Here is a 12,324-nt window from a genome sequence, read left to right as displayed (position 1 = left end):
TCAGCTGAATGTATGAAGATGAGGAATCATATGCTGCTCAGAATCAGCTTTACCTGGAATATAAGTAAGCAAACAAACAAACAAATAAATAAATAACATTTCCCCTGTAAAACACTGGATGACAGACCAATGTCAAGACAATGGACCTGACTGCTTATCAATAGCTGAATCTTGTCGGGATTGAGAAGCAAAAAAGTGTTGGCCCTTAGATGGGAGACCTTCAGAGGCTAGACTGGGAAGCAAAACAACAACAACAACAACAACAACAACAACAACAACAACTCACTTTCTGGAAATAGGCAATAGTAATGGTCTGGGGGATTGGAGAATTGTAGTACAATACATCAGGAAGAATCCAGGCAGACACAAAGCTGCTTTATCATACGGAGAAAGTACAGTTCACCAAGGTTTACCCAATGAGAAGGGTGCCTTTTTGACTTTTCAAAGCACATGGTTTAAAAAAATTGCGTAATTTTAAAATTGTAATTGGTGGCAGTTGAACATGGCACCCATTGTGGTTTGTGAGAGAAGTGAAGGAATATCTACAAGCAAGTCAATTGAAAGTAAGCTGTTTTATTGCTGCAGAAAACTTCACCAAAGGCAAAATTAAATAAACTTAAATGCTGTACACATAGAACGACTAGGATGAGGACATTTTAGGACCAAATAGACTGAATTTAATTCATAGCAAGACTGAATTTAATTCCTGAGTCAAAAGCAATAAAGGAAACATTTACATGTTTAACAAGCAGAGTTTTATAGAGTTTATGATGTCGTTTGGCAGGGGACGGCACAGAGTTTGTAAGGATGTGGATGCATCGACATTGCTACTATAGGTTTGTCATGGAGTTCCTTCACTCCTTCAGGAGGCTGGAAGCTGAAGGCCCTCAGCAGGCTGGTTAGGAAGGTGAAGATCTCAAGTCTTGCCAACTGTTCTCCCATACTCGCACGAGCCCCTACGGAAGAGAGATGGAAAGGGCAGAAAGCACGTAACAGTCTAAGACACACACCCCTGTAAGCAATTTGATTTGCATCTGAGAAAGTGTGAGAGACTGGGAAGCAAGTGGGGGAAGAAGAGTTCAGGGGGTGCAAGTAGTGGCAGCACGGCCCAAATTTGGGGGCCGTTGGGAGGAAATATTTTAAAGAGACTCTGCCTTAACTGGCTTACCATACCCCTGCCCTGAACTTTAATAGCTTTCAAGATTATGTGTTTTTTTTTACTTCTGACTAGTACTAAAGATACTTTTCTGAAATCTCGTGGTTCTCACTTCTTTGGTTGGCCAGCTGTGTGTGTAAATAATAGGTTCATAACAGCCCAAGGAAGGAATAAACTTCCTACATTAAAGTTTATTCCTTCAGTCCCTGAATTGGCTAAAAAGTACATTGAAATCAACTGAGTTTCCCCAATGGTTGAGCTTTAAGAGGTCTCAGGAACAAGGCCGCCAAGTACCATTACCCTTACAGTTTTGATGCAGGAGAAATTAAGGGAAGGGTTGGATGAATTCCCTGTGGTTCATTTCCTCATCTACCCAACATCCCATGCTGCTGGGAGAACAACCACCATCCACCCTCCCAGTGGGCTAGGGTGGGCATGTGTAGGCAGGTGTAAGAGGTTTCACCACTTTCCTGGTTCCCAAATGGCAGGTTGCCAAGGCAGAAGTGCTCTGCATCAGGGCCTGCTTACACCTGAGGCAGAAAGCCAGCTGGGTGACCTTGGGCCAGTCCCTCTTTCTCAGCCCTAGGAAGAAGGCAAGGGAAAACCACTTCTGAAAAACCTTCCAAGAAAACTGCAGGGACTAGTTGAGGCAGTCACCAGGAGCCAACACTGACTTTAAGGTGTTAAAAAATAAAGTTGATACAGATACGCAATACTAGAGCGAAAGTTCAGAAATGAATTCATTGATTTAAGCAATATTAGTATCCTGCTGGTCACAAATGGCTTTGGAAATCCTCCAGCCAATGTGTGGGGAGAGAAATTGGGTGGAGGATTACTCCAGGGGAATTTTTCTTCCCCTTGGCAACTGAAACCAAATTCTGGGGCATCCAATGGAGAAGAGAACCGAGACAGAAAAAGTGCAGGTTTTCTCTGCCCGGCACAACATCAGCCCCATTTCAGCCACCATGTGGAGAAGCCCAAAAGAAGCGAATTATGCTTTTCCTATGGAGGTTGTGTGCTGCCTCGGAGAAAAAAAAGGAAACATGCGAAAGGAAAGAGAAGCGCGAGAAGTAGAGACTTCTGGTTTCCAGGCATTTACTGTATATAAAAAAATCTTCATTCGGTTCTGCTATTGAACTGAAAGGAGGGCATGTCCATCAGTCTACATGCAGTTTCTGAGAAAGACAAGAATGTCACCTGGACCAGACAAAGACAGCAAAGGGCCTGAGCACATGGAAACCCCCACCCCTATCCCATCAACAAAGCAAGGACTTTAGGGGACGAAAGGGGTCTCAGAACCCGCCCACTCCTTGAGTCGTCTTTGGACCCAGACTTGGCGGCTTCCATCCCTCTAGCTAGTGCCTGGCAGCTCAGTTGGACGTGGGTAAGTGTGGATGAGCATGCGTGTGCATGTGAGAAAGAGCAAATGTATCTTGCAACCAGTAAAGTTTTGCTGTTACTTTAAATTCACTGGGTCTCCGTGTATTTCAAAGAACCTGTTGTGCCTCAGAGTTCGGTTGAAAGTTATTTGTGTGTGTCCCTAATTACTTCCCGGCTGTTGACCAGGGCTGTGTGTCTTGTCTGCTCAAGCCGCACCTATCTGGAAAACCCAGGCAGAAAGCAAGGGGGCTGACAAGATCCGCGTGCCTCAACAGGCTGTGAGTCTGTGGGTGACTTTTGTTGTTTATTCGTTCAGTCACTGCCAACTCATTGTGACTTCATGGACCAGCCCACGCCGGAGCTTCCTGTCAGTCATCAACACCCCCAGCTCCCCCAGGGACGAGTCCGTCACCTCTAGAATATCATCCATCTTGCCCTTGGTCGGCCCCTCTTCCTTTTGCCTTCCACTCTCCCTAGCATCAGCATCTTCTCCAGGGTGTCCTGTCTTCTCATTATGTGGCCAAAGTATTTCAGTTTTGCCTTTAATATCATTCCCTCAAGTGAGCAGTCTGGCTTGATTTCCTGGAGGATGGACTGGTTTGATCTTCTTGCAGTCCAAGGCACTCTCAGAATTTTCCTCCAACACCAGAGTTCAAAAGCATCGATCTTCCTTCTCTCAGCCTTCCTTATGGTCCAGCTCTCTCAGCCATATGTTACTACTGGGAACACCATTGCTTTAACTATGCGGACCTTTGTTGTCAGTGTGATGTCTCTGCTCTTAACTATTTTACAAAATTGGTCATTGCTCTTCTCCCAAGGATTAAGCGTCTTCTGATTTCCTGACTGCAGTCAGCATCTGCAGTAATCTTTGCACCTAGAAATACAAAGTCTTTCACTGCTTCTACATTTTCTCCCTCTATTTGCCACTTATCAATCAAGCTGGTTGCCATAATCTTGGTTTTTTTTCAGGTTTAGCTGCAAGCCAGCTTTTGCACTTTCTTCTTTCACCTTCATCATAAGGCTCCTCAGTTACTCTTCGCTTTCAGCCATCAAAGTGGTATCATCTGCATATCTGAGATTGTTAATGTTTCTTCCAGCAATTTTAACTCCAGCCTTGGATTCCTCAAGCCCAGCATGTCGCATGATGTGTTCTGTGTACAAGTTGAACAGGTAGGGTGAGAGTATACAGCCCTGCCATACTCCTTTCCCAATCTTAAACCAGTCCGTTGTTCCATGGCCATTCTTGTGTTTTCCAAATTTGCTGGCATGTAGCATGCATTACCTTGACAGCATCATCTTGCAAGATTTTGAACAGTTCAGCTGGGATGCCGTCGTCTCCTGCTGCCTTCTTATTAGCAATGCTTCTTAAGGCCCACTCAACCTCACTCTTCAGGATGTCTGGCTCTAGCTCACTGACCACACCGTCAAAGCTATCCCCGATATTGTTATCCTTCCTATACAGGTCTTGTGTATATTCTTGCCACCTTTTCTTGATCTCTTCTTCTTCTGTTAGGTCCTTGCCATCTTTGTTTTTGATCATACCCATTTTGGCCCGGAATTTACCTCCGATGTTTCTAATTTTCTGGAAGAAGTCTCTTATCCTTCCTATTCTATTGTCTTCTTCCACTTCAGTGCATTGCTTGTTTAAAAATGATTCCTTATCTCTTCTGGCTAACCTCTGGAATTTTGCATGTAATTGGGCATATCTCCCCCTGTCACTGTTGCCTTTTGCTTTCCTTCTTTCTTGGGCTACTTCTAGTGTCTCAGCAGACAGCCATTTTGTCTTCTTGGTTTTCTCTTTCTTTGGGATGTATTTTGTTGCCGCCTCCCTAACAATGTTGTGAATTTCTGTCCAGAGTTCTTCCGGGACCCTATCTACTAAGTCCAGTCCCTTAAATCGATTCTTCACCTCCACTGCATATTCCTTAGGAATATTAGTGAGCTCATATCTAGCTGATCTGTGGGTCTTCCCTAATCTCTTGAGTCTGATCCTAAATTGTGCACGAAGAAGTTCATGATCTGAACTACAGTCAGCTCCAGGTCTTGTTTTTACCGACTGTATAGATGTCCGCCACCTTTGGCTGCAAAGGATGTAGTCAATCTGATTTCGGTGTTGTCCATCTGGTGAAGTCCATGTATAAAGCCGTCTCTTAGGTTATTGGAAGAGAGTGTTTGTTATGCAGAGTGTGTTGTCTTGGCAAAATTCTATCAGCCTATGGCGTGCTTCATTTTGTTCTCCCAGGCCATACTTACCTGTAATTCCAGGTGTCATTTGACTGCCCACCTTAGCATTCCAGTCTCCCGTGATGAAAATAACATCTCTTTTAGGCGTGTTGTCCAGTAGGTGCTGCAGATCCTCGTAGAACTGCTCTACTTCAGCTTCTTCAGCATCTGTGGTTGGGGCGTATATTTGGATCACTGTGATGTTAGATGGCTTGCCCTGAATTCGAATTGACATCATTGTATCATTTTTTGGATTGTATCCAAGCACTGCTTTAGCCACTTTACTATTAATTATGAAGGCTACTCCATTTCTTCTGTGGTCCTCTTGTCTACAGTAGTAGATCTGGTGGTCATTTGATGTGAAGTGGCCCATTCCAGTCCATTTCAGTTCACTGACACCCAAAATTGTTGGCAGATTGCTAGGAAAGCCTTTGGCCCAGGAGAGACCAGAAAAGTCACACACCAGGCATTTCTATAAAAATAATTTTATTTACAGAAAGCAAACATATGTACAGGCTCTCAGTGAGAGCTGCTACAACTCTCTTCCCTTCTACACAGAAGGGAAAGTGAAACTAAAACAAGTCCAGGCAAGTTCTTCCCCCCAGGTGCAAAAATTAAGAACTGAAAAGGAGACAATTAAATTCAACCTCTTCCTCTGGCCAAAATGATTAGTTACCATAGTAACCTTAATCTGTAGTAGAAAACATATTAACACTCCCCTTTTTATACTACAGAATAAGATGCAAACCAATTTGCTTTGTTAACTCTTTGTGTCTTGGTACAGCAAGAGGTTTGGTTAAAATATCAGCAATCATGTCTTTTGATTCACAATATTTCAACATTATTTCTCCTTTGGCTATCATATCTTTCATATAGTGATATCTAATATTGATATGTTTTGTCCTATTTTTGCAGGCTTCAGCTTTTGCCATAGCAATGAAAGCTTGATTATCCTCATAAACAGTTATAGGCTGGTTCACTTCCATGCCCATTTCTTTTAACAACTGTTTAAACCATATAACCTCATTAAAGCTTTGTGCTAGAGAATAAAACTCTGCTTCTGCAGTGGAAAGAGCAACAAGTGTTTGCTTTCTAGAATGCCGGCCTAAGCTTGACCTGGCAAATTGAATTAAAATCCCAGAAGTGGATTTTCTGTCACTGACATCTGCTCCCCAGTCAGAATCGGCAAAAGCCTGCAATTTCTCTGTTCCACAGGCATTTAGCTTCAGGCAATAATTCTTTGTTCCTTGCAAATACCTGATTAACCTCTTCAATGCTGCTTTTCCAGTAGATGTAGGCTTCTCTACCTGTCTACTTAAAATGGCCACAGCATTTGAGATATCTGGGCGAGAGTGATTTGCAATGTACAGTAAACTTCCAATTGCAGATCTATATTTCTCTGCCTCAGTTAATTGAGTTTCTCCTATATCCTTCTGAAAATCTGCTATCATAGGAGTAGAGACTGGTTTACAGTCTTGCATGTTAAAATCCTCTAGGAGCTTTTGAATTTTACTATGTTGGCTTAACAGAAAGCTACCATCCTTCCCCCTATATATTTCCAAACCTAGGTAATTTGTTACTGTTCCAAGGCTTTTTAATGTGAAATGGCTTTTCATGCAGGCTTCAAAATCAAGCCTTTGTTTTTCTGTTGATGTGAACAGCAGCAAATCACCAACATAAATGCACAGATACATATAGCCTTGTTTGTCTTTCTTCATATATACACAGGGATCTGCTTTTCCTTTTTCAAAACCAAAATTCTGCAGTTTTTTTATCTAATTTTTGGTTCTAGGATCTAGCAGCTTATTTTAACCCATGGATTGACTTCTGCAGTTCACAGACTAGATCCTCCCCTTTTTCATAGCCAGGGGGTTGCTGCATGTATAATTTGTGGTCTAAATCACCATAGAGAAATGCAGTTTGAATGTCATAGTGGTGAACTGACATTCCTTTGAGTGCAGCAATTTTTAACAGTAATCTAATTGATTCACCTTTAGTAACTGGTGCAAAAGTCTTGTCAAAGTCTCAATCTTTCCTTTGAGTGAACCCTTTTGCGACTAACCTTGCTTTATATTTTTGGATTTTGCCATCAGCATCCCTTTTCAGTTTGAAAACCCACCTACAACCTAGACAGCGTTCATTGGGAGGTAAATTTACCAGTTCCCATGTTTTATTTTCTTTCAAGAATGCTAATTCCTGTTGCATGGCAGAATGCCAATTTTGTGCAATCTCAGGTGGTAAAGCATTCACTTGTTCTAAAGACTCAGGTTCTGTGAATATGTGAAAAGACTTTACTGTTTCAGCCTGAAAATGTGATGGAGGAACGCCTTTATTACTCCTCTGAGATCTGCGAGGTAATACAGGGCTTAAATTTTGACTCCTATCACTTTCCTGAGAAGCATCTGTCTCATCAGACAGATCTTCAGTTTGCTTTTCTGGTTTAATGTCCTCATCAGGCAAAAGATCACCATCAGCAAGTCCTTGCTGTTCTCTTGTGGTGGTCAGATCAACTGGAGAGCTAGAATTTAATCTCCCCCAGTTTTGTTCAGCAAAAGAAGTGCTTTTGCTAATTATTAATTTCTCTCCCATTATGAACCTGTAGCTCCTTTGGCTTTGTTCATAGCCAACAAAGATGGCTTTCTTTGTCGTGGGGCCTCCTTTCCTTCTCTGTTGTTTTGGAATATGAACCCAAGCAGTGCTACCAAACACTCTAAGATGGTTTACCTTTGGTTTCACACCATAAAACGAATGGAATGGAGTGTCCTGAATAACAGTTATACAATCTGTTTTGTACATAACAGGCAGTAGATATTTCCTCTCCCCAATAGTTAAAAGATAAATGTGAATCTTTAAGCATGCATTCCATCACATTTTGCAAGATTCTGCCCTTTCTTTCAGCAACAGCATTTTGCTGAGGGGTGTAAGGGTTAGAAAGAATTTGTTCTATCCCCTTTTTCACTAGGAAACTTTTGAATTCTTGAGAAAGGTACTCTCCTCCTCTATCACACTGGAGTGCAGATACAGGCCTAGGGAATTTTCCATTTGCCCATGTCACAAAACCTTTAAATTTCTCAAATGCCTCATCTTTATGTTTTAAGATGTAGATAAATGTGTATCTTGAGAAATCATCAGTGATGGTCATTGCATACCTTGCTTGTCCAAGACTTGGAGCAAAAGGACCAATAATGTCAGAGTGTACACTTTCTAAAGATCTAGTTGCAACTCTGTCACTGTGCTTACTCACAGGAGCTTTTAGTGTTTTGCATTCTTTGCAAACTACACAGTCTAAGTATTTATCACAGAGTTTTATCTTTAGGTCAGCACACAGCTGTGGCATTTGTGCTATATACTTGAAATTAGCATGACCAAATCTCCTGTGCATCAGGTGTACACATTGGTCATGATATGGAGTGTTGCCAGCTGCAGCCTTGCAGCTTGGCTTCCTTGCATTTTGTACAATGTACAAGGAGTCTTTTAATATACCAGTAGCACACAATTTTCCATTTTTACGTATCTCACAACCATTTTTCTTAAATGTTATGACATACCCTGTTGCAGCCAATTGTGCCACAGATAAAAGGTCTGATTGTAAATTTGGCACATACAACACACCTTTTACAGTTTCTCCCAAGCAGGATAAATACAAGTCACCTTGTCCCATAATTTTGGTCACAGACCCATCAGCCAAAGATACACTTTGTCTTTCAGTTTTAGACAGTGACACAAAAGAGCTTTTACAATTACATAAATGACAATTGGCCCCAGAATCTAACACCCATACATCAGAATTACCCTTCTCAGCAACCTGTGCAATTTGGGTTGTCTGAAGAGCCTTCTTCTGTGTTGCCCTTGTGTTCTTCTTCTCTGTCTTTCTATTCCTGGGTCTCAAGGCACAGTCTTTCTGCAAATGTCCAGCTGAACCACAAGTGAAGCATCGCTGGCTGGCTAGTGCTGTGGCCTCAGCTTCCTTTCCCTTCTTTTCCCTTGTTTTCTGGTACTGCAGCTTTCCAGAAGAGATGGGGAGGGGGATCTTTCCTCTCTCTTCTCCCATTCAGCGAGTAAGTGCTGTGTAAAATATGATGGGGTGAGGTCTGCTTCAGGCATAGCCTCCAGGGTACAAATCAGTGTGTCCCACGTTTCATTCAGTGAGGACAGGAGGATATAGGATTTTGTGAGAGGTGTAAATTCCATCCCTCTCTCCTGCAACTCAACAAACAGCTGCTGAATATAATGCAGGTGCTCAGGAAGGCTATCTTCTTCTGCAAGGTAGGCTTTGTACAGCTTTTTTGTCAGGGTAACTTTACTCCCTGCTGTTGCCTTTACATACAAGTCTCTCAAAGAGTCCCAAAGTTGCTTTGCAGACTGCATGCCTTGCACATGGACTAGCTGATTGTCCTCAACTCCCAGGATAATGGTGGCTCTAGCCCGCTCATCCTGTCTCAGCCATTCAGCACTGGGATTTTGGGGGGGCAGCCAAAGATTATCTCTGGGAAGATACATCTCCATCTTCAGGGCCCAATTCAAATAGTTGGTCTCGGATAGGCGCTCCAGAGGCATCGCTGAGGGCTGGGAGGTAGCCATGGCTTCTTCCTTCTTTTGCAAGTCACCTCAGCTGGCTTCTTTGTCCTGTAGACCAGCAGTTGCTGGAAAATCTCCAGGTGGCTCTTAAGAAAATCTTCCCAGGTCTTTGCTACCTGCCTTTAAATTGTGCATGAGGTCTGGAGCTGATCTCTCTATTCTCTCTGGGTTTTACTGGGCTGCTTACTTGGCCCATAACCTGTTGGCAGATTGCTGGGAAAGCCTTTGGCCCAAGAGAGATCAGAGAAGTCACACACCAGGCATTTCTATAAAAATAATTTTATTTACAGAAAGCAAACATATTTACAGGCTCTCAGTGAGAGCTGCTCTCTACATACCTACACAGAAGGGAAACTGGAACTAAAACAAGTCCAGGCAAGTTCTTCCCCCCAGGTGCAAAAATTAACAACTGAAAAGGGGACAATTAAATTCAACCTCTTCACCTGGCCAAAATGATTAGTTACCATAGTAACCTTAATCTGTAGTAGAAAACATATTAACAAAAATGTCTATCTTTCATCTTGACATCTCCCCAATAACCACATCCAATTTGCCCTGGCTCATAGATCTGACATTCCAGGTTCCAATGGTGTGTTGATCCTTAGAACATCAGATTCGCCGTTCACCACCAGCACCGTCGGCCGCTAGTCGTCCTTTCGGCTTTGAGCTAGTTGCGTCATCACATCTGGGGCTAGTTGAACTCATCCTCTGTTCCTCCCCAGTAGCATTTTGACCATCTTCCAACCTGGGGGTCTCACCTTCCAATGGTATACCAACATATCTCTGGTTGTACTGATCCATTTAGTTTTCACGGCAAGAATACTGGGGTGGGTTGCAATTACCTCCCCCAGGGATCGCATTTAGTCTGACCTCTCTGTCATGACCTTCCTGTCTTGGGTGGCCCTTCACGGTTTAGCTCATGGCATCACTGAGGTGCTCAAGCTCCAGCACCACGACAAGGTAACTGTCATGTTACCCATTTCAGTGTTCTATTAACATTGTAACGTTTCACATGTCATCTTCTGTTCCGTGTTCCTTTGCCCATCCCGGGTTTTTCCATTCCTCCGCCCTCCGTTGTTTTGGGGGCTTGGAATGTATGTTTGGGTTTGCGCTCCTGCTCAAGGTTACTTTCCCAGGCGCGTCTAACGGTTCCTAGCACCTGGGAGGGGGTGCGCATTGACGAGGGATGGGGGCGGAACTTGCTCACAGGCAATGCTTTTAAGTTTGTATTTGGCGCGCTTTTGCTCATTCTCAACTTTCTCTGTATTTGCATACTATTCCTTTAATAAATCAGTTATCTTTAAGCCCAAGCTTGTGAGACTGAGTATTTGTGATTAGGCAACCATTACATAAAGCTGAGAATCATTTCAACCATCTTCCGCTAGCCCCATCCAATCGTTGGATAAGAGGGAACGCTAGCGATGACCGAACATCAGCTTCGCGCGAGTGAAGGGAGCGAGGAAGAGCAGGAGGTGGCAAGGATCCGGCCAGCTCTAACCTCGAGAGCGCAAAGAGCGGCACGTCGGGAGATGCGGGATGCCCAATTGGATGAGTTGTTGATATCCATGCAGGAGAGCCTCAGGAGTGAACACAAAACCGTAATGGAGAGAACAACGGGGAGGGGGTCTCCACAATTATCCTGGGAGCCCGAAATCCCCTTGTCACCCAGGCTGGTGGTAACCAACCAACCCCTGGAAGAGCCGGTCACTCCTGCTCGTATGAAAGCTTTAGAGGACAAAATGGATCTAATAGTGACAATCCTTAAGGATCTCCCCCGGGGTGCAGAGTCAATCCAGGAAGACTGGGAGGAAGAGCCGTCCCAGTACCCAAGGCATAGTACCTTACCACCCAGGGGAAGAAGCAAGACTCGATCATCCCGTCAGGTGGGGGGGCGAGAGGCAAGACCTCCCAGGGATCGGCCACCCATGGGGGCTCGGCGCACGCTGACATTCACAGAGCCGCCACAGCCAGCTGAGCCGGTAAGAAACTTCCCACCATTTGGAGTGAAGTTCGATAGGGATCCCACTACCCTCTCCTTTTTCATCACTAACGCTAAGCATTATATGGAGGATTGGGGCCGAAATTTTCGTTCAGAACATGGCAAAATCAATTTTATTGCCAACAAACTGAGAGGGAGGGCAGCTGATTGGTATGTGCAACTGTGCCAGACCGAGGCAACAGAGTTAGAGGACTTCGATGACTTTATGTGGGCACTTAAACAGCATTTCGAAGACCCTCTAGCCCAAGAGACAGCCAAAAACGCCCTGAGAAAACTCTACCAAGGGTCCCTCTCAGTTGCCAATTATGCGCTGGAATTTAAAGCTTTATCAGGGAAGGTGGAAGACTGGTCTGAGCCAACTTTAATTGAAATGTTTAAGCAGGGGCTAGAACCAGAAATCCTTCGTTGGGCACTAGGAAGAGACGATCCTAAGACGCTATACGGGTGGATTCAATTGGCGGGCAGCGCAGAAAATGCCCTGCAAACCTATGCCCATACTAAAGAGCTTAGACAATCCCGACTTGCCAGAGGAGCGCGCACAACTGGACTTGCCAGCTGCCCTAAACCAAAAGCCTGGGAAGAGGAAAGGGAATGACGATTCTCCAAAGGTCAATGCCTGAGATGTGGAAAAGAAGGGCATCGCACCACTTCATGCCCTAGACGCCGTCCAGAGGAACGGCAGGCGAAACCGTCAGCGAAGTCGCCTGCTCTGCCGCAGAAACTGAAAGCTGCCGTCGCAGAACTGGACCCACCAGAACTACCCTTCGGGGAAGAGGAAGAAGAATTGCAATTTGAACAGCCAGCGGGAAAAGCCTACCACCTGCCCTGAAGGGCGCCCTAGGGCAGGTGGAAGAGACCGGGCGTAACCACGATTCGGTGAGTGGAAACTTGCCTACACTGACTGTTAAAGTTAAACTGGGATCAAAAACCAAAACTGTGGAAGTTTGGGCTATGCTAGACTCAGGCTGCTCCCGTTCCCTTATGCACC

At 44.2% G+C, this 12,324-nt stretch overlaps 1 protein-coding gene across 1 annotated transcript in view; it reads right to left on the bottom strand.

Annotated features, from left to right (window-relative positions):
- Window positions 1–716: 716 nt before the first annotated feature.
- LOC134499608 (cytochrome P450 2J2-like) overlaps window positions 717–12,324 on the bottom strand; it is a 163,213-nt gene continuing 151,605 nt past the window's right edge. The window contains exon 9 of the mRNA XM_063306333.1: window positions 717–956. Within this exon, the coding sequence (XP_063162403.1) occupies window positions 766–956 (191 nt within the window). The 3' untranslated portion in view covers window positions 717–765. The remainder of the gene's footprint in view (window positions 957–12,324) is intronic.

The sequence above is a fragment of the Candoia aspera genome, chromosome 6 (genome assembly GCF_035149785.1).
Source record: "Candoia aspera isolate rCanAsp1 chromosome 6, rCanAsp1.hap2, whole genome shotgun sequence".
NCBI lineage: Eukaryota > Metazoa > Chordata > Lepidosauria > Squamata > Boidae > Candoia > Candoia aspera.
Note: the sequence above shows the minus strand (reverse complement) of the source record. Positions and strands in the feature narration are given on the sequence as shown.